General features: G+C 45.3%; 2 protein-coding genes across 2 annotated transcripts in view; both read left to right on the forward strand.

The window, feature by feature from the left end:
• Positions 1-15,982, forward strand: part of LOC137410750 (uncharacterized) — a 660,974-nt gene extending 644,992 nt beyond the window's left edge. Inside the window, exons 11-13 of the mRNA XM_078782667.1 lie at positions 15,306-15,410; positions 15,633-15,737; positions 15,884-15,982. Coding sequence (XP_078638793.1) covers positions 15,306-15,410; positions 15,633-15,737; positions 15,884-15,982 — 309 coding nt within the window. The remainder of the gene's footprint in view (positions 1-15,305; positions 15,411-15,632; positions 15,738-15,883) is intronic.
• LOC144892798 (eukaryotic translation initiation factor 4 gamma 3-like) lies at positions 15,936-21,179 on the forward strand. Its single transcript, XM_078781127.1, has 4 exons — positions 15,936-16,081; positions 16,787-17,110; positions 17,233-17,331; positions 20,731-21,179. Exons 2-4 carry the CDS (start codon positions 16,871-16,873, stop codon positions 20,815-20,817), a joined length of 426 nt encoding a protein of 141 aa, XP_078637253.1. The 5' UTR covers positions 15,936-16,081; positions 16,787-16,870; the 3' UTR covers positions 20,818-21,179.
• Positions 21,180-23,055: the final 1,876 nt, after the last annotated feature.

Consider the following 23,055-nt stretch of genomic DNA (forward strand, 5'->3'; position numbering starts at 1 on the left):
ATAGGTTTGAGTTTAATCTTCCGTCGTCGATCACCAGAGCCCATGATGATGAGACTCTCTGTGTTGAGGTCTGGGACCCTGCGCAGAGCGAGCACCAACACATCTGTGTCAGAGGAGTATATATGTGGTGTATTACCCAAACTACTCACTGCTACTGCATACATGACCAGTAACGTGTCGGCTTCCTCCTGTGTACTTGTGATGTTCACCATGTTTGATTGGGAAGACATAACACCTTTGTGTGTGTGGGTAGTGATCGGCAGTTTGCACAGCTGGACAGATTTTTGTGCAAGGTATAGCACGAGGTTGGCTTTGGTTTCCTTGGTTCCTAGGAATACCTTAAAGTCTTTGATAGGTGTGGAATCTTCTATTGTGTATCCCTTGTCTTGTGCTCTTCCTGCTGTTCAGAGCTGTCTCGTTCTGTCTTTCATGGAGTTTGTAACAGTGTAGTTATTGAATAATAAGTATATGTCACTGTAGCCTCGCGACTTGTTGTCAACACTTCGAATGAAACAGCCTAACAGGTCTCGGCAACACTTTATACCATCCTTCCGAACAACCATCTCCTGCACGAGAGCCATGCCATCTATTACGATGCTGGTCAAGACATGTGCTGATTGACGTGGGATGATCGGCTCTTCTATGGATTCTTCAGAAGTATCTGTCCCCGAAACCACTCCTTCCAGTTCATGGATGAGGGTGGACTTGCTTGTAGTAGGTAGCAGAGAACCATCGGGCCTCATTAGGCTTGCATTGTAATGGGCAAATTCATGTGTTCCCACAATGTCCTGCAGGTCCAGTGCTCTTGAGGACTTTGCAACGAGCAGCAAGCGAACGAACAGGGAGTTAGTTGCTTTCAAGCTGACTACTTCGGAGGATGCCTTCAGACTGATACTTTTGCATCCATCTTTCCAAGTCAGATACTTGAGCTTCGACATTTTGTCCCGCATGTTCTTGTCTCCATTGACCCTCTCATCAACATATGTTGCAAGTGCCGTGTGTCCGCGTACCTCTATGTCCAAAACGCCACGCTGCACTGCCGTTGGCATTATCCGCTTGGTGACGAAGTTGACCAACTTCATTTCAGATCCATCATCATGTTCTGGTGCATTGAAGGGGTTTGCACTGCCTATGACATCCTTGAGTTGTCTCACAGCCTTTTCCTGTCATGCAGTTTTAGATGCTGAGTGTTGGTGGTGCTTCTTTGGGATAGAATCTGATATGTTTAGCATACGCTCGGTTTCTCCAGCCAGCCTTGCCAGTTCTGGGGAGCCGAGGCAGTATTTGAGCAGACCCTGGGGATCGGAGGTTAAGCCAGAAATGGCACCTTCACCTTTGTGGATCTTGTTCACATGTTCCTGTGCATGATCAGGTCCAATGGATGTGAATGCAACAGGGTTCGTACTGATGTCAAAGTCACCACTCTTGAGCTCTTGCCATATCGAGGGATGGCTGCTTTCCAGGTGATACATGTGTGCGATGTAGTCGGGAATGTTCTGTGCATAGTCATGCCTGTTATATGCGAAAAAGTAGATGCACATCTTTTCCAATGAGGCAAGGTACAAGAGCCAGTTATGGTCGCGGGTACCTCGCATGACGTGGAGTAGGTTGTTGACCTGTCTCATATACATACGAGCCCACTTGTACATCGGGTACTTCTCGTTCTCGTGGTCGAATGCTTCTAGCGTTTCCACCTGCTTCAGATCGGATGCCAAGTTCACCAATTCACGATGAGCTTGAGCTATATCCAGACCATTTTGACATGCTGTTCTCACATCTTCTATTGCAGACGTCAGTTTGTTGAGTAGCACTGGATGTTGCTCGCAGAATGCCTCGATCCACAAATCAAATAGAACTTTCAGAGTGATCTGGTGAGCATCCAAGGCTCTGTTGTGGTGCTTTCCATTCAGTATCTGTACTACAGTTACGCTACTGTACAGGCCGGCTTCAATCCATGCTTCATCTAGACCGCTGCTCTCAAGAGTCGCTCCAAGACACCGTAAGGCACAGAGAACTACATGGAATGGACCGGGACTTGGGATTATGTTGGCCTGGAACTGTAGATCCAGGAAGCTCAGTTTTCTAACTCTTTTATACAAGTCCATATCTAGCCACACAAGTATTGGCTCATTGTCCTGATTGGCTCGGGCCATCAGTTTGTTGAGATTAGAGAGCTGAGTCAGGGCTGTGGTAAGGGTCGTCCACTCATGGGCTGGTGCATTTATGAGGGGCAGTGCATGCACTTTGTCCAGTTTGATAGATTCAGTGTTGGATGCTGACGTACGCAGAAGTGAATTATATGCTGTCCAGACAGGGACAGGTTGGTGTCGCACATGAATCATTTCACCATCTCGAGAGCTGTCGTGTGGTTCAGCTAGCTCATTAACTGGATTGGCATGATTGCGATGGTAATGGCGTACCAACAGCCATGATAGGTCATCAAATGCAGGTCCTCTGAGCTGTTCCTCATTCATCCGCAGTTTGAAGTTCGGATAAGAAGGACTCGTGGGAGGTTTAGGAGTACCTGTTATGTTGCTCGGAATCAGTGGGACGACAGTCATGGGGACATCCTTCAACGATCTTGCAGATTTGTTGTGTGTGGGGGTTGCATACTCTGTGACCACCTCCACGGTTTCATCCATGCTGGGTTCCCGTTGATACACAGCCATTGCCGTTGCATGGAAAGAATTCCTGCCATCAGAGGTATCAACCTTGGCATCAACGTTGTCAATTGAGAATCGCAATCTTCGTTTTTTGTGAAGCCCTGGTGGTAAATAGTTTCCATCGTTCTTCTCCATGTTCATCTGTACCCCTTCCGAAATTTGAGCGACACACTGCTTTACGCGTCGGTATGGAACTCCCAAACCGGCTTGTGAAACTAGATTTGACAGTTTCTGGCTTCGCCATTTGTGGTCACAATACAGTGAGATGCCGAGTGTGATAGGAGTTTCAATTGTCGATCGAAACGCAGCCACTGGTGATTTTGGGTCATACAGGAGTTGCCGATTAGATTTGTGGGCTTGTACTATTTGCTGAGAGACGATTGACGCAGATCTATTAAACTCTTGTGCACGAGCTTCAGTTTTAACTGTGGTTGTACCTTTCATGATCCAAAGCACCATGCTGTGGAGCTCCTGTGGCACTACGCAATGCTCACTATTTTCGAGTGTTCCGGTGAAAACCCACGGGTCTTTCTTTGTTTCCTGGATCAATTTACGTAGGACTCTGCTTGCTTCAAATAACTTCTTCATGTCATCGTATGTGTTGTTCTTGACAGCTTCATCAACTGCAGCATTTTGTGCAGCTTTGGAATGTATCAGTGTAGGCTTCTTCGGTAATGGTGTGAACTGAACGAGATTAACATTTTCCTCGATATTTTGTCGTAGCCACCTCCGCTCGGACTTGGCGTTAGAAAACTTCGAGACATACTGGATGTTGTATTGTTCCATCTTCGATAAGTATAGCTTTTCTGCTTCGTCCATTGGAATAAATTCTCCCTCGTTGATGCGATCTTGTATTTCGGCAAAGAATTCAATTTCAGCCGTGATGTGGTGTACTGTCGGCCCACTGGCATCTGTGTTGCAGCGGTCAGCTGTCTTAGGGCATGATCCACTGTCTGCAGCATTTCCCTGCTTTAGAAACTGCCACTGTTCGGTGATGCACTTCTTGTGGTAGACAATATCACGTGACAGCGCATCATTGTCAGATAGGACAGTGGCATAGTTAACCTTCCATTCTTGGTTGTTGGAGTGGTGTACTATGTTCTTTATCTGCTTTCCAATATTTGCTGATTGACATTCGTGCAAGGGACCTTGTATTTTACCTTGACAGAAGAAACATTCTGTTTTGTCATATGCAGTTAACTGTGATCGGGTGTACTTTTTTGACACTGGCTCTTCGTCCGTTGCACTAAGTGTTGATGAAGCAGTTGGTCTCCCCACGGTTCGGCTACTAAGGAGAGTAACATCGGATGTTGCACACGCTCGGTTGTAGCGCTTTTCATCACGTATTATATGTTCTTTATTTGTGCTCATAGCATAGCACGTTCTGTGCCACACAACATGTTTGTCACATAAATCTTGTGCTGTCAATTGTCCAATTTTTTCGTTGAGTGCAATAAAGTCAGTGTTTCCAAACTGCGCTCTCAAACAAACCGCTGTTAGAAATTTGTCATACGTTGATTGCTTTTGGGACTGTGGGGGTTCCTTTAATTGTTCTTCTTTTGAAGTTTGACATTTGATGCACAGCTTGAAATTTAGTTCGGTACGTGCCCTTTTCTCCAGAGGTTCCGCTTCGGATGCCATTATTTACCTGCAAGTAGAAAAGAAAATACATGTTTAGAAATGGACACTTCATAAGCTGGTCAACTCTGATTTCATGGCAGATTGCACCCATGCATCCATTCCTGTGGTTACATTATTATGGCTCATGCCATGCAGTCTTCCATAGAACGATCAGGACAGATTTATTTTGCTGAAAAACAAATATACATAATCATTATTATAACCCAAATATTTGTGTACTGTTCATTGGGTATTTATATGGGTGTGCCATGCCATATGGCACCAATTATACCTCATATTGGATGATTATTCACTTTATGCTTTGTGTTATTGATGATATAAGTACTTCAATGAATTCAGTGACCAAAAAAACCTATAAAACGATATACTGGACAACTATATCCATTACAAATGTCCAAAATAGTTGGCGATTAAGCGATTATCGTGTTAAATGGCCGCCATCTTGGATTTAGTGCGTATCCATGCTGGAAAAAATTGGAAACAGGTGGTTTTGAGTCCTATGTGATCTAAAGAAGTCAATAAGTACCAGTTTCAAGATTCTATATGAAAGTTTCACTCCCCTGTTAATTGCAACATAACCGCATACACTACAGAGTGAAAACTGAGTACTCTCTTTCAGCGTGCGTCACTGCCGAGCCCCCTTCGGTGCCCGGCAATGACGATTTGCAATGCCTGGAGGTGGCATAGGAAAGGAGGAGCGGTGTACAACAAGTACAGATACATTCAAAGTACACCGCCCCCATGCCAAATAATTAAATATCCTACAGCGCGGCATTGCCGGGGCGCCTAAGGCGCCCGGCAATACCGCAGTGCACCTCATAGAGGCTGCATTGGGAGGGAGAGGTGTACGCTAATAGATTGATTAATTGTAGAATTAAAATCAATAAAAGATTATCACAAATTACTTTCTTAATCAATTGGCTAATAGCATAACGAAACCACTCATGCTTCATCCGAAGATGTATCTTTTAGAAATTTAATTAAATAAGTCATTAATAAAAAATTAAATAATTGATTGATTCACCAATAAATAGTTAATCGATTAAATGATTAATCAATAAATCAAAAATATCCTTGATAGCCACATCACTTGGTCACTGTCATGTCCAAATATTAGCTTCCCAGCTCAAAAGGTGCCTGAGATATTGGCCAAATGAGAAAGAAAATAAATAAATGATTAATAATGAAAATAAATAAATAATAATCATTAAAAAATTGCACTATCAATAAATTCGGTCACAGAACACATAAACCACCACCATTTCATCAGAATCTGTAACTGGGGAAAAAAAAAAAAAGAAGTCATTAATCAAATAATTAAATACTTAATCGATTAATTGATTAATTAATAATTGATTAATCAATAAATCAAAAATATCCATGATAGCCACATCACTTGGTCACTCATGTCCAAATATTAGCTTTTGAGCTCAAAAGGTGCCTGAGATATTGGCCAAATGAGAAAGAAGATAAATAAATGATTAATAATGAAAATAAATAAATAATAATCATAAAAAATTAAATTATTAATCAATTCGGTCAGAGAACAAATAAACCACCACCATTTCATCAGAATCTTTGCGGAGTCAGCGTCTGGTCAAATCCGTTTCTGGTGTTTGTTCCCCCTCCATCCCCTCCCTTACCTCAAACGGCTACACAGCTGACTCCGCACGTGAAAAAGCTGAATGCCTCAACTCTGTGTTTGCCTCTAAATCTTGTGTCCCAAACCCATCCCTCTCTGTACCCACCATACCCAGTCGTACCCTGCTGCTCCTGGACTCCGTGTCCTTTCCTCCTGACAAGGTGGAAAAGTTTCTGTCAACCCTCGACTCTGATTCTGCAACTGGACCCGACGGCATCAGGCCATGGGTCCTAAAATCCTGCTCTGCTGCTCTATCTCACCCTCTCTCTGTTCTCTTCACCCTCTCTTTTGCTCAAGGTCAACTGCCATCTGCTTGGAAATCAGCCAACATCACCGCTTTGCACAAAAAAGGTGCAAAAACAGATCCTAGCAACTACAGACCAATCAGCCTTATCCCAATTATCAGCAAAGTCATGGAATCCATCATTGCTTCGGATATGAAATCTTTCCTCTTCTCCAATGGCTTGATCTCTGATCATCAATTTGGTTTCAGACCAGGTCACTCTACTCTGGACATGCTGCTTCTGCTGTCTCAACAATGGATGGAGGTCCTCAATGCCAAACAGGAAATTAGAGCTGTCTCCCTCGACATATCACGTGCCTTCGACACGGTCTGGCACCCCGCTCTGCTCACCAAACTCTCCTCCTTTGGTATCCATGGAAATCTCCACGCGTGGCTGGCGGACTTCCTCTCTAGTCGTCGTCAACGTGTGGCCCTGAATGGGTTTCTCTCATCTCCTCTTCCTGTTCAGGCTGGAGTTCCCCAAGGCAGTGTTCTGGGCCCCGTGCTTTTTCTGGTCTTCATCAATGATCTCTCTGACTCTCTCGAAAATCCTCTCTATCTCTTTGCTGATGACTCCACTCTCTGCCGCTCCATTCCTCTTCCCTCAGGTCGGCAGTCTGCTGCCTCCTCACTCTCTGAAGACCTGGACAAAATCACAGACTGGTCAAACAAGTGGAACATGTCTTTCAATCCTGACAAATCTCACACTCTTACTATGTCTCTCCGAAAAGATCGACTGGACAACCCTCCCATCTACTTTCTCAACAATCCTCTCCAAGAAGTTCTGTCGCTCAAGATTTTGGGTCTCACTATCTGCCATGATCTTTCTTGGGAAAACCACATTTCCAAGCTGGCCTCCAAAGCCAGTCGCCGACTGGGCATCCTCCGTCGTGCGAAGTCCTTCCTCGGCACACCTGAGCTCCTCACCACATACTAGGCTTTCATCCGCAGCTCAATGGAATACTGTTCTCCCCTATGGGCCGGTGCTCCTGCCTCACACCTAGCTCGCCTTCACGCTGTTGAAACCAAAGCTTTCAGAATTATTGGAATCTCCCGCGATGAAGCTATCTCTGAGGGCCTTTCACTCACTCACCGCAGGCAGGTAGGTGGTCTTTCTGTCTTCTACCGACTCCTCTCCGGCCTTGCACCCCCAGCTCTCTCTGTGCTCTGTCCCCCAAATATTCCTACAGGTCGCACAAGATCTGCCAGCAACCCTCTGATGGTTAAACTGCCGAAATCTCGGCTCTCTGCTCACCTTCACTCTTTCATTCCTCTTTTCTCCCGCCTCTGGAACAAACTCCCTCACTCCCTTCAATCCCACTCCTCCCTCCAGGTCTTTAAAACAGCTGTTCACCACCATCTCTTATCTTCCCCCATCCAAAACCTTGATCTTTTCTACCCCCGCTAATTCACCCCAGATCCACCTTGTTTGAAATTCCAACTTCTTTCCTGGAAGTCCTGGCAGTGTCCATATGTTTTATACCTCTCCCACCACCCCCTTCCCATGCCCCCCCCCCAAAGCCCTCGCCCTCTCTCAGATCTCTTGATGTCTCCATGTCTCTCGGTCCCTGCTCTCAAATGTTGTGTTTGTGTCCTTCCCCCTCTCTCCCCATCTTGTCTACCGCTCCCGATGTTATATGTTTTATGTGTCGGTTTGTCTTTCTGTGTGATTAATGTTCGCTCTTTCACGAACCTCGATCTTGTATACAAAAAAAAAACAAAAAAAAATAATCTGTAACTAAAAAAAAAAAATTATTTTGTCATTAATCAAATAATTAAATAATTAAAAAATTAAGAAATAAATAATAATCATAAACAAATTAAATTATTAATCAATTTGGTCAGAGAACACATAAACCACCACCATTTCATCAGAATATGTAACTTATAAAAAAAAAATTTTTTAGTCATTAATCGAATAATTAAATAATTAATCGATTAATTGATTGATTAATTAATAAATCAAAAATAGCCTTTGCAGCCAAATCACCTGGTCATTGGCATGTCCAAATATCAGCTTCCTAACTCAAAAGGTGCCTGAGTTAATGGTCAGAAGATAAAGGAAATTTAATTAATTAAATAAGTACTTAGTTTTTTTTTTTGTTTATTTTTTTTTTTTGTTTTTTTTTTTGTATACAAGATCGAGGCTCGTGAAAGAGCGAACATTAATCACACAGAAAGACAAACAGACACACAAAACAAATAACATCGGGAGCGGTAGACAAGATGGGGAGAGAGGGGGAAGGACACAAACACAACATTTGAGAGCAGGGACCGAGAGACATGGAGACATCGAGAGAACTGTGGGAGGGAGAGGGCTTTGGGGGGGAGGCATGGGAAGGGGGGGGGGGGTGGGAGAGGTATAAAACATATGGACACTGCCAAGACTTCCAGGAAAGAAGTTGGAATTTCAAACGAGGTGGATCTGGGGTGAATTAGTGGGGGTAGAAAAGATCAAGGTTTTGGATGGGGGAAGATAAGAGATGGTGGTGAACAGCTGTTTTGAAGACCTGGAGGGAGGAGTGTGATTGAAGTGAGTGTGGGAGTTTGTTCCAGAGGCGGGAGAAAAGAGGAATGAAAGAGTGAAGGTGAGCAGAGAGCCGAGATTTCGGCAGTTTAACCATCAGAGGGTGGCTGGCAGATCTTGTGCGACCTGTAGGAATATTTGGGGGACAGAGCACAGAGAGAGCTGGGGGAGCAAGGCCGGAGAGGAGTCGGTAGAAGACAGAAAGACCACCTACCTGCCTGCGGTGAGTGAGTGAAAGGCCCTCAGAGATAGCTTCATCGCGGGAGATTCCAATGATTCTGAAAGCTTTGGATTCAACAGCGTGAAGCCGAGCCAGGTGTGAGGCAGGAGCACCAGCCCATAGGGGAGAACAGTATTCCATTGAGCTGCGGATGAAAGCCTTGTATGTGGTGAGGAGCTCAGGTGTGCCTAGGAAGGACTTCGCACGACGGAGGATGCCCAGTCGGCGACTGGCTTTGGAGGCCAGCTTGGAAATGTGGTTTTCCCAAGAAAGATCATGGCAGATGGTGAGACCCAAAAGCTTGAGCGACAGAACTTCTTGGAGAGGATTGTTGAGAAAGTAGATGGGAGGGTTGTCCAGTCGATCTTTTCGGAGAGACATAGTAAGAGTGTGAGATTTGTCAGGATTGAAAGACATGTTCCACATGTTTGACCAGTCTGTGATTTTGTCCAGGTCTTCAGAGAGTGAGGAGGCTGCAGACTGCCGATCTGAGGGAAGAGGAATGGAGCGGCAGAGAGTGGAGTCATCAGCAAAGAGATACAGAGGATTTTCCAGAGAGTCAGAGAGATCATTGATAAAGAGCAGAAAAAGCACAGGGCCCAGCACACTGCCTTGGGGAACTCCAGCCTGAACGGGAAGGGGAGATGAGAGAAATCCATTCAGGGCCACACGTTGACTACGACCAGAGAGGAAGTCCGCAAGCCATGCATGGAGATTTCCATGGATACCATAGGAGGAGAGTTTGGTGAGCAGAGCTGGGTGCCAGACCGTATCGAAGGCACGTGATATGTCAAGGGAGACAGCTCTGATTTCCTGTTTGGCATTGAGGACCTCCATCCATTGTTGAGACAGCAGAAGCAGCATGTCCAGAGTAGAGTGACCTGGTCTGAAACCAAATTGATGATCAGAGATCAAGCCATTGGAGAAGGGGAAGAGGAAAGAAGAGGAAAGATTCATTGGAGAAGAGGAAAGATTTCATATCCGAAGCAATGATGGATTCCATGACTTTGCTGATAAATTGGGAGCAGGCTGATTGGTCTGTAGTTGCAAGGATCTGTTTTTGCACCTTTTTTGTGTAAAGCGGTAATGTTTGCTGATTTCCAGGATGCTGGCAGATGACCTTGAGCAAAGGATAGGGTGAAAAGAACAGAGAGAGGGTGAGATAGAGCGGCAGAGCAGGATTTTAGGACCCGTGGGCTGATGCCATCTGGTCCAGTTGCAGAATCAGAGTCGAGGTTTGACAAAAACTCCTCCACCTTGTCAGGAGAGAAGGTCACAGAGTCCAGGAGCAGTTTGGTTCGACTGGGAAAGGTGGGAACAGAGAGAGATGGGTTTGGGACTAAGGATTTTGAGGCAAACACAGAGTTGAGGCATTCGGCTTTGTCACGTGCGATGTCAACTGTGTGGCCATTTGAGGTAAGGGAGGGGATGGAGGGGGAACAAACACCAGAAACGGATTTGACCAGACGCCACCAGGATTTGGAGGAAGGAGACAGGTTTGAGAGTTCATTCTTGAGTGAGGAGAGATAGTGCTTCCTGGCACTCCTGAGGGTAGACACACACTTGTTCCGAGCTTGGTGGAAGGAACTGAGATTTCCTTCAGTTGGATTTGCCTTCCAAGAGGCAAAGGCAAGTTGTTTCAGGGCAACTGCCTCACCACAAGATTCAGTGTACCATGGACGGGAGGAAGGGTAAGACAACTGAAGGCGAGATGGGATAAATCTGTGCATGAGAGAGATCAGTTTGCTTTGGAAGAATTCCCAGGAAGAATTGATGTCAGAGGCAGTGGAGATGGGAGACCAATCCAGACGATTGATGGCTGCTTGAAGACCGTCCCAGTCGGCCTGAGTGAAATGCCAGACGCGTCGACGCTGAGGAGGCTCTCTGAGAATGGCCAGAGAGATGTCCACTTTGACAAGCACATGATCAGAAGAACCGATTGGAGCAGAAGAAGAGCAGCAGACATTAGCAGGGAAGTTAGTCATAACCAAGTCTAGAAGAGAAGATACTCCATTGGCTGAGATCCGGGTCAGGAAATTGACAGATTGTGTCAATCCCAGTGAGTCACAGAAGTCCTTTGCTAAGGTGCCATGACTGGTGAGAGAGGAACCCACACCCAACCAGGTGGCATGATGACAATTGAAGTCACCACATATGAGGAAGAGAGAGTTGGGATGAGTGGATAGAAGTTTGTCCATGTTGTCAGACAGTGAAATGTAGATGGAGTCATCACTGTTTGGGGGACGGTACAGAACACATATGAACAAAAGGTGGGAGCGGAGAGGAAGACGTAGCCAGAGGTACTCCTGGGGGTGAGGAGGAGAGAGGGCAGTGCAAGGAGAGTGAGGAAGAGAGTTTTTGATAAAGATAGCCACCCCACCACCAGGCCGAGGCTCAGGTCTATCATACCGTAGGAGGGAGTAACCAGGAAGAGATATTAATGAATCAGAGACATCTTGAAGGAGGAAAGTCTCTGTTAAGCAGATCAAGTCTGGATTGTCAGAAGCAACCTGTATGGAGAGATCAGTCAGGTTTGAGCGAAGGCCCCGGATGTTTGAGGTCCATACCGTTAATGAAGAGAGAGGGGGAGCATCGGGTACAGTACAGGGGAGGGGAGGAGTAGGGTAAGATGAAGGATGAGAGGGGGAGGTAGGGAGAGCAGTTGTTAGTGTGTCAGCGATTGCAGAAGAGTTCCAAGAAAGGGAAGGATGAGGAGGATGAAAGGTTTGAAGGTGAAGGGATGAGGCACAGAGAGGGGTTGTTTGAGGGGGGGGCAGAGGAAAGAAGAAGGTTGGGGGGGGGTGGAGGTATGAGATAGAAGGGAGACGAAGTGGGGAGGAGGCAGCTTTGAGGAGGAGGGGGGAGGAGGGAGAATTGGAGAGGAATGGTATGGGGGGAGATTTGAATGGGAGGGGTTGGGGGGGAGTTTTGAAGGGAAGGAGTGAGGGGGGAGTTTAGGAGGGGAAGGGCAAGGGGGGAGTTCAGGAGTGGAAGGGCAAGGGGGGGAGTTCAGGAGTGGAGGGGTAGGGGGGGAGTTTAAGAGTGGCGGGGCAAGGGGGGAGTTTAGGAGTGTAGGTGCAAGGGGAGGGATTTGGATGGGAGGGGCAAGAGGGGAGTTTAGAAAGTGGATGATTAATGAAAGACGAACTTTGAAAACAAATTGGGTTTGTTGTGATTTTCAAGTTAGCAATCCGGTTCAGAATGATGGAGGAGGGATGGAATGAATGTGAATTTAGACCATGTAGTGAGGGAGACGTATAAGATATTGAATTTCTTTTTTTTGAGATGGAATGAGTTGGAGAGGAAATTGAGAAAAGCCTTTTAAATAGGAAGAAAAACAGCGTGTTGTAAAATACCACTGAGTAAAACACTGAAGGGGAAAGGTTATACATATTTAAATAATATTTAAACAGAACCGTGAACAATCTTATGTGCACAAAAATACCAACGTGGGGAGAGCCGAGAGGGACCACCACGAGTCACGTGAAGGGCAAACGGTGGATGGCAAGGAGTTAATGGGGGCGGGGCGAACAGCACACCTGGACAGAAAATACAGGATGAGTCAACAGTACACGTGGAGAAAGGAAAATAAATGTTTTTTTTTGTTTGTTTGTTTGTTTGGTTTTTGGGGGTGGGGGGGGGGGGGGGAGGTGGGGATTTAGAACGTTAGACAGAGTATTATGTTCGGGGTAGAAGGGAAAAAAAAAACTAAGAGCCAAGCAAAACACGATTAAGATAACAAAACACCGACGGGGGTACAACTACAAGCCGCACACGAGGAGCAGAACACGATTAAATAATTACAAGTTACAGGAAATTCAAACCAAAAGTAACAATAATCAAAACAATAACGCATGGACGATAAAATAACGAGTTGAAATTTGACAATCTATCTGGGGAAATGGGGGAGAAACACGTGGTCGAAGAATGAACGAACGAACGAATAAGAATGAATAAACGAATGAGAACAGAGAAGGAAATGTTTTTTTTTTGGATTTTTTTGAGTTGTGATTTACACAAGGAAGAGGGCTATGGGGTGAAAAGATTGGGAAAACAGAGAACGAAAGTTATTGGATCACAAAAACACAGACCACTGAGAGAAAAACAAAGCCTCAAGGTTGTACAGTATTCACTGTACAACTACAAGGCCTCAAAACACGACCCGAATTAACACGATTTTCAATACAGGTATGAAAGATTTGCACCGAAAATCTTCGTCGGGAGACGATATATACACCATAAAATAAATAGTTATAACGAAAATACAAATGGGAACAATTACTTAACTTCGATTTCGATGGATAGCATGGAGAGCTGAGAATAAACGAACCCTCGCCAGCAAGACCGGAAACGGAAGTCAATCGCTAATAATTAATCGCTAATAATTAATTAATCTAATTAATTAGATTAGTTTAGATATTATAACTTAGTTTAGTTTAGATTAGATTAGTTTAGATTCGATTAGATAACTAATTAATCGCTAATAGTTAATCGCTAATAATTAAATAACTCCTCAATTAATTGATTAATCAAAAAACAAAAAATACTGTTTTTGACAACGGACTTGCTCACTACTGTGCCGAATTTTCAGCTTCCTAGCTCAAAGGATGGCTGAGATATCGTCCGGACAAACAAACAAGAAAGAAAACAAGAAAACAACCAGAGTGAAAACTGAGTACTCTCTTTCAGCATGCGTCACTGCCGAGCCCCCTTCGGTGCCCAGCAATGACGATTTGCAATGCCTGGAGATGGCATAGGAAAGGTGCGGTGTACAACAACCAAGAAAACAAACAACCAGAGTGAAAACTGAGTACTCCCTTTCAGCGTGCGTCACTGCCGAGCTCCCTTCGGTGCCCAGCAATGACGATTTGCAATGCCTGGAGATGGCATAGGAAAGGACCGGTGTACAACAGAGTGAAAACTGAGTACTCCCTTTCAGCATGCGTCACTGCCGAGCCCCCTTCGGTGCCCAGCAATGACGATTTGCAATGCCTGGAGATGGCATAGGAAAGGTGCGGTGTACAACAACCAAGAAAACAAACAACCAGAGTGAAAACTGAGTACTCCCTTTCAGCGTGCGTCACTGCCGAGCCCCCTTCGGTGCCCGGCAATGACGTTTTGCAATGCCTGGAGATGGCATAAGAAAGGTGCGGTGTACAACAAACTATAACTGCACTCAGTAGAGACATACCTCCGCAAGGTGAACAGTTCACGTTTTGTATCCCAGAGTAGACCAGAAAATCACAATACAGAATCGCATTTAATCAAAATCATCCGTCCACAACTTTTTGACAAATCCTGCTTTGTAGCATTTTTGGCCCAATCTCCCGATGGTGAAGAATCGCTTAAAAATTATAGTAGCCGGATCCGGAGCTTCACCAAAATCTAATAATTTCGTCCTCCTCACATCTCTGACAAATTTCGTCCGCATCCATCCACAACTTTTTGAGATATCTTGTTCACAAACGGACAGACGGACAGACAAACTGACAAACGGACAGACAGACAGACAGACAGGGGTGAAAATATAATCTCCATCCACCTTTGGTGGTGGAGGTAACAAACACACAAACAGACAAACAAATAAACAAACAATCAAACAAACACACAAACAAACAAACACACAAACAGACAACCACACAAACAAACAGACAAACAAGCACACAAACAACCACACAAACAGACAAATACACAAACAGACAAACACACAAACAAACACACAAACAGACAAACACACAAACAAACACACAAACAGACAAACACACAAACAAACACACGAACAGACAAACACACAAACAAACACACAAACAAACAAACACACAAACAAACAAACACAGAAACAAACACACAAACAAACAAATAAACAAACACAAACAAACATACAAACACCAAACACACAAACAAACAAACAGACAAACACACAAACAAACACACAAACAGACAAACACACAAACAAACACACAAACAGACAAACACACAAACAAACACACAAACAGACAAACACACAAACAAACAAACACAGAAACAAACACACAAACAAACAAATAAACAAACACACAAACAGACAAACAAACACACAAACAGACAAACACACAAACAAACACACAAACACACAAACAAACACACAAACAGACAAACACACAAACAAACACACAAACACACAAACAAAGACTTCTCCAGTGATAAATTGGATGATTGCTATTATTATGATGATTATTATTATTAATATTATCATTTTTGGAGCAGGTGCGGTGTTCACTTTACAGTATTGTCAATTTCATGTTTTCTGCTGCTGTTTTATTTGAAAAACTCTTCATTTGTTTCCACAGGGTGCTCGCGTTGTTAGGTACGTCATCCCAAGTGCTCTGGACCTCAAAACCTCCAACAATACCTGGAGGTCCAGCACGAAAACAGGGATGACAAGTTGTGATCAAGTGAGTTTGGTGTGTTCGATTTGAGAGGATGCTCATTTGTGTCGATTTCACGTTAAAACATCAAACTTTCCTTTCTTCTCTCATTTATTATGATGATTATTATGATTATTATTATTAATATTATCATTTTTGGAGCAGGTGCGGTGTCCACTTTACAGTATTGTCAATTTCATGTTTTTCTGCTGCTGTTTTATTTGAAAAACTCTTCATTTGTTTCCACAGGGTGCTCGCGTTGTTAAGTACGTCATCCCAAGTGGTCTGGACCTCAAAACTTCCAACAATGCCTGGAGGCCCAGCATGAAAACAGGGATGACAAGTTGTGATCAAGTGAGTTTGGTGTGTTCTATTTGAGAGGATGCTCATTTGTGTCGATTTCACGTTAAAACATCAAACTTTCCTTTCTTCTCTCATTTATTATTTTGACACCTCACCAATGACACCTCCTTTGTTTTATTCCCATTTGCTTCCCCAAGGATGTATGTCGACAGTTTCGAGTTCTCCTCAACAAAATGACACCAGAAAATTTTGGCCGCCTCATAAATCAGATGAAGAGGGTCAATATCACCAAATAAGAAGATCTTGAGGACATTGTACAGCTTGTCCTGGACAAGGCGATAAAGGAATCCAAATTTTCTGAGGTGTACGCACACGTGTGTCACCACCTTGCAAAGGTGAGTTAATTTAACCACTACCACAACTCATGAGAGGAAGAACACCATACCAACAGACATCATTTTCTGAAACTTGTGAAATATCTGCTCTGCGCCCCTCCTATCACCTCCTACCACCTCCTACTACCCCCTCCTACCACCACCCCCTCCTACCACCACCCCCTCCTACCACCCCTCCTACCACCCCCTCCTACCACCCCCTCCTAACACCTCCTCCTACCATCTCCTACCACCCCCATCTTACCACCACCTCCTACCATCCCGTCCTACCACCTTCTCCTACCACCTCCTCCTACCACCTACTCCTACCACCCCCTCTTACCATTGCCCTCCTACCATTTTCTCTGACCACCGCCTCCTTCCACCTCCTACCACCCCCTCTTACCACCTCCCCATACCACCTCCTACCACACCCTCCTTCCCCACTCCCCTTTTCACAAACTGATACACAGTGTGCATTACTCTCATTTCCTTGGTGATATTTCCTCCCAAACTTGTTTACCCTCCATTTCAGGCCTCACTGCACTCCTTCCCTTCTTTTTTTCACTCCCTCTATTACAGGCCTCACTGCACTCCTTCCCTTCTTTTTTTCACTTTTGATTTTCTCAATTTATCTCCCTTGACCCACACCTGTTTAGAAAGTATTTAATAAACAGGTACCCCCTTTTCTTCAACAACATCCACCATTCTTTCATGTTTTCATAGATTGAGGTACAAGGAAGAGATAAACCTGGAAAGGTCCTCAACTTCCACACGCTCATCATTGAAAGCTGCAAGAATGAGTTGAGAATGGGGAATGATGGGAACTCCAGCTCGGATGATGACGCATCCAAAGAGAAAGGTCGACAGCGCGCGCTGGGCCACGTGGTCTTCATCGGGGAGCTTTTCAACGCACAGGTATTGGACGAATCATTTATCACCAACACAGGTAAGGGATTGCTCCAGGATGGGAATGAGCAATCTCTCAAGTGCTTCTGTCGTCTCATTGGAATTGCTGGAAAGGTCATCGACTCGACGCAAGCCAAAATGGTAATGAACCTTCACTTTGGAGTTTCCATAAACACCTTTACTCTTCAACTTCCCCTTTAAAATCATCCTTCTTGCTCGTCTTCGTTTTGCTCACCGAGCACCATGTTTTTCTGTCTTCACAGATGGATGAGTATTTCACCTTTTTGGACAAATTAATGAAGGAGCGGAAAATGGTGCCACGCATCCGTTTCATGCTCCAGGATCTGGTAGATCTTCGTATGGTAAGTCACACCTATCGTCCTCAGGTGTGCCAATTCACAATGAATACCTGTCTCAAGCCGTCTACCTTCCCGGTTCCTCGAGCTCGGTTATGCTGATCTTTAGACTCCCTGCCCTCTTTTCAGTGAATTCCTAGACGGTCTTCACTGTTTTGTTTTAAAATGTTTAAACTTCCTTCTTCCGCGTTGTTTACTCTCTTCTATTACAATTCACTCTTCTTCTTCTTTTCAAAAGGCTGTTTTCAAATCGCTCTTTAAATCATTCCCTTTATAAAAGTTTAACCTCTTACAGTTTTTCCCTTCTCAAAACTCTAAACTCACCTTCATTCCACCCTTCCTCCAACGTTTTCAAATGTATCTGACTTGAAAATCCCGAGAACCCCAGTTTGTTTGCAGTTGATGTTCGTATTTCATTAATCGTTACTTTTGTACATCTTCAGTGCCAAACCCTTCCCTGTCTGTTCCCTCCTCTCCTGGTACTCGCCCCGATCCTACCAACCCTATCTCTTACGAGCATCCCACTCCATACCCCCATTCCATCACTACCTGCCCGCTACCATTCCCTTTCAAAGCTCCCCCCATACCCCTTCCCTTCAAAACTCCCCCATAAACTCTCCCCTTTAAATACCCCCCCCCCCCCCACACCCCTTCCCTTCTAATCTCCCCCCTCAACCCTCCCCTTCAAATGTCATCACGCCAGCTGGTTGGGTGTGGGTTCCTCTCTCACAAGCCATGGCATCTCAGCAAAGGACTTCTGTGACTCACTGGGACTGACACAATCTGTAAATTTCCCGACCCGGATCTCAGTCAATGGAGTATCTTCTCTTCGAGACTTGGTTATGACAAACTTCCCTGCAAATGTCTGCTGCTCTTCTTCTGCTCCAATCGGTTATTCTGATCATGTGCTTGTTAAAGTGAACATCTCTCTTGGCCATTCTCAGAGAGCCTCCTCAGCGCCGACGAGTCTGGCATTTCACTCAGGCCGACTGGCACGATCTGCAAGCAGCCATCAATCACCTGGACTGGTCTCCCATCTCTACTGCCTCTGACATCAATTCTTCCTGGGAATTCTTCCAAAGCAAACTGCTCGCTCTCATGCACAGATTTATCCCATCTCGTCTTCAGTTGTCTTACCCTTCCTCCCATCCATGGTACACTGAATCTTGTGTTGAGGCAGTTGCCCTGAAACAACTTGCCTTTGCCTCTTCGAAGGCTAATCCAACTGAAGGCAATTTCAGTTCCTTCCACCAAGCTCGGAACAAGTGTGTGTCTACCCTCAGGAGTGCCAGGAAGCACTATCTCTCCACACTCAAGAATGAACTCTCAAACCTGTCTCCTTCATCCAAATCCTGGTGGCGTCTGGTCAAATCCGTTTCTGGTGTTTGTTCCCCCTCCCTTACCTCAAATGGTTACACAGTTGACACCGCACGTGACAAAGTCAAATGCCTCAACTCTGTGTTTGCTTCAAAATCTTATGTCCCAAACCCATCTCTCTCTGTTCCCACCTTACCCAGTCATACCCAGCTGCTCCTGTGCTCTGTGTCCTTCTCTCCCGACAAGGTGGAGAAGTTTTTTCAAACCTCGACTCTGATTCTGCAACTGGACCAGACGACATCAGCCCACGGGTCCTAAGATCCTGCTCTGCCGCTCTATCTCACCCTCTCTCTATTCTCTTCACCCTCTCTCTATTCTCTTCACCCTCTCTTTTGCTCAAGGTCATCTGCCATCTGCTTGGAAATCAGCCAACATTACCGCTTTACACAAAAAGGTGCAAAAACAGATCCTTGCAACTACAGACCAATCAGCCTGCTCCCAATTATCAGCTCATGGAATCCAATATTGCTTCTGATATCAAATCCTTCCTCTTCACTAATGGCTTGATCTCTGATCATCAATTTGGATTCAGACCAGGTCACTCCACTCTGGACATGCTGCTTCTGCCGTCTCAGCAATGGATGGAGGTCCTCAATGCCAAACAGGAAATCAGAGCTGTCCCCCTTGACATATCACGTGCCTTCGATACGGTCTGGCACCCAGCTCTGCTCACCAATCTCCCATCCTATGGTATCCATGGAAACCTCCACTCATGGCTTGCGGACTTCCTCTCCGGTCGTAGTCAACGTGTGGCCCTGAATGGGTTTCTCTCATCTCCCCTTCCTGTTCAGGCTGGAGATCCCCAAGGCAGTGTTCTGGGCCCTGTGCTTTTTCTGGTCTTCATCAATGATCTCTCCGACTCTCTTGAAAATCCTCTCTATCTCTTTGCTGATGACTCCACTCTCTGCCGCTCCATTCCTCATCCCTCAGATCGGCAGTCTGCAGCATCCTCACTCTCTGCAGACCTGGACAAAATCACAGACTGGTCAAACAAGTGGAACATGTCTGTCAATCCTGACAAATCTCACACTCTTACTATGTCTCTCCGAAAAGACAGACTGGACGACCCTCCCATCTATTTTCTCAACAATCCTCTCCAAGAAGTTCTGTCGCCCAAGCTCTTGGGTCTCACTATCTGCCATGATCTTTCTTGGGAAGACCACATTTCCAAGCTGGCCTCCAAAGCCAGTCGCCGACTGGGCATCCTCCGTCGTGCGAAGTCCTTCCTTGGCACACCTGAGCTTCTCACCACATACAAGGCTTTCATCCGCAGCTCAATGGAATACTGTTCTCCCCTCTGAGCCGGTGCTCCTGCCTCACACCTAGCTAGGCTTCACGCTGTTGAAACGAAAGCTTTCAGCATCATTGGAATCTCCTGCGATGAAGTTAACTCCGAGGGCCTTTCACTTACTCACTGCAGGCAGGTTGGTGGTCTTTCTGTCTTTTACCGACTCCTCTCCGGCCTTGCTCCCCCAGCTCTGTCTGTGCTCTGAACCCCAAATATTCCTATAGGTTGCACAAGATCTGCCTGCAACCCTCTTATGGTTAAATTGCCAAAATCTAGGCTCTCTGCTCACCTTCACTCTTTCATTCCTCTTTTCTCCCGCATCTGCAACAAACTCCTTCACTCTCTTCAATCCCACTTCTACCTCCAGGTCTTCAAAACAGCTGTTCACCACCATCTCTTGTGTTCCCACATCCAAAACATTGATCTTTTTAACCCCCGTTAATCCATGCCAAGCCCACCTCTTGAAATTCCGTTTTCTTTCCTGAAATCCCCTGTAGCGTCCATCTTGTTTATACCGTGTACCCCGCCACAGCCCTCTCCCTTCCACAGATCTCCCAATGTGCATGTTCTCTACTGTTGTTGTGCTTCCCTCTCTCCCCCTCTTGTCTCCTGCTCCCTTTATTATATGTTTTTATACGAGTGTGTGTTGGCGCTTATACGAGCCTTGACTTTGTTTGAAAATAAAATAAATAACAAACCACCTGCATCCATAACCACAGCTATGCTCTTCCCTTCCTTAGCATAATTGGATTCCACGCCGAAAGGTCGAGCGACCAAACTACCTCCAAACGATACGTGAGGAAGCTCGTGCAGAACAACAGCGATGAAGGAGATCACACCACCACTGAAGTTACCATGTGCTGCTCTTTTATGACACAGCACATGGCACACACACACACACACACACGTACACCGTCACACATGCATACACATACACACACGCATATATATATATGCACATTTTTTACACACACACACACACACATATACACATACACACACACACACACACACATATGTACACCTACACACATCCCACATGTATATACATATTTAAAGTGTACGTGCCCTTCCCCTCTCCCCCCTCCATCCCCCTGCGCCCCCACCTCCCCCGTCCCTCCCTCCTCCCTCCCCCACCCGGCAACGCCGTGTACTTCTGCTCGTAACTAATAAAATTAAAACGAAGAAATATCTCTGTAATTTCCTGAAACTCGGTGAAATTCGATGAAATTCGCTCGGTGAATTCACTCTGTTTATCGGTGAAATTTTTCCTTTGGGCGGTGTATAATCGCTCCGAACGAAATATCAATCAGCAATTTCCCATCTGATAATTTATTTATTTTACATATGTGAATTACACGTCCATGCACACGTAAAATGGAGTTTGTTTTTGCACACGTGAAATGAACACGTGAACCTTTACTTCCGGATAATAATGCTGAATGAAATAAGAACGGAGATCCCAGAGTAGACCTTCCCGTCGTTTGATATGGACTCTTCTCTTCTCGGAAGTTCTTCTGCCTCTTCCGTTATCCAGCAGAAGAGGCGGTTAGAAGAGGAAGAGGCGGAAGAGAAGAGGTTATACTTACGCAGCAAAACTTGCAAGTGAAAACACAATCTGGATATTTGCATCAACTTGTGATGTCCTGTCATCTTTGTCTAATTATTCCATCATGAGCGCGAGTAATACATGTTTGGCCGCCATCTTGCTTCTCTTCTGCCTGTTCGGCGCAAAGCAATCTTCCGGAAGAGGCTTCTGTCTTCGGAAGAGACCAAATCGCACGCGCTTCAGAAAATCACAATACAGAATCACATTTAATCAAAATCATCAGTCCACAACTTTTTGAGATATCCTGCTATGTCGTTCTTGGCCCAATCTCCCGATGGTGAAGAATCACTTTAAAAATTCTAGGAGCCGAATCCGGATCTTGATGCAACATAGATTCAAACTATTGGGAACACAGCCTTAATTACACACATACTAATGAGATATCTATAGAGATCCTAAGGTGTGCTACGTGTTGCTCGTGGCCTAACTAGGGTGCGACCTTTGACCTTTACACCAAAAATGGGATTATTTACAGGGGATTATTTATAAGGGAATATTACAGATATTTACAAAGTGGAGGGTTCTAAAAACCACAACACTGCACCCTCATTACCTCCAGGGCCGGCCCGGCCCGAAAGAACTTTAACTTAGTGTGACACTCAGGTGTGGTAACCCTCTACTATTAACTTCACCCTGAGTGCGACATTTTAAAAACCATTAAGTATGTCCCGCCTGCTGCGTTGCATTCTATCGAACAGATTCACGCCCACAGGATAACCGAATCACGGAATTAATTTCAAAACTAAACATGGACGGTGGGGAGCATTATTTACAAAGACACGATTTGGTATTTACAAACGTGAACCCAGGACCTGTCTTTTGGGAAACAAAAAGAAGATGTTTTGAAAAGAGGAAAGCATACACTGCACTGCACCGATACCACCAGCACCAATAAGCACCATAGAACAAAAAGCACCAAAACACCAATATGCACAAAAAGCACCAAAAGCACCATCCGGTGCACAGTCATACATTGCAATAAAGGAAGCCTTGCGACGTCTCCTCTGCTGGGCCGCTGGTTCTGGATGACTTCTTTGCTTGTGGCCTATTTGGTAATAATTTAAAAAGGCACAAAACGCGTCCACTTTTTTAAAATTAGGGCCAGCAGGGGCCAACTAAAGGTGGTTCACCTGCTTGGCTTAGGTGCCACCTTTGCCGTGGTCCGCAAGCAAGATCTCCCTGGCCACAACGGCCGGTCCCCAGCAGAGGTGCCAGGCCCCAAAATGTGGGGTCCATGAATGTGGTGCTCGGCCACAGACCTGTGGTCCATATGGTGGTGCTCGGCCACAACAACGTGCGGTCCATAAGTGTGGTACCGGTCCAGGCAGGCAGCAGCGAGGGTGCGGGCACACAACTGCGACACCTGCACACTTTCCCCTCGGCACACAAAGACCACGGTCCATGAGTGGGGAAGGAAGACAAAGCAGGGTTAGCGGGGTGCAAGGGCGCAAGAGTA

This window comes from Myxine glutinosa, chromosome 7, assembly GCF_964187855.1.
Source record: "Myxine glutinosa chromosome 7, kmMyxGlut1.1, whole genome shotgun sequence".
Lineage (NCBI taxonomy): Eukaryota > Metazoa > Chordata > Myxini > Myxiniformes > Myxinidae > Myxine > Myxine glutinosa.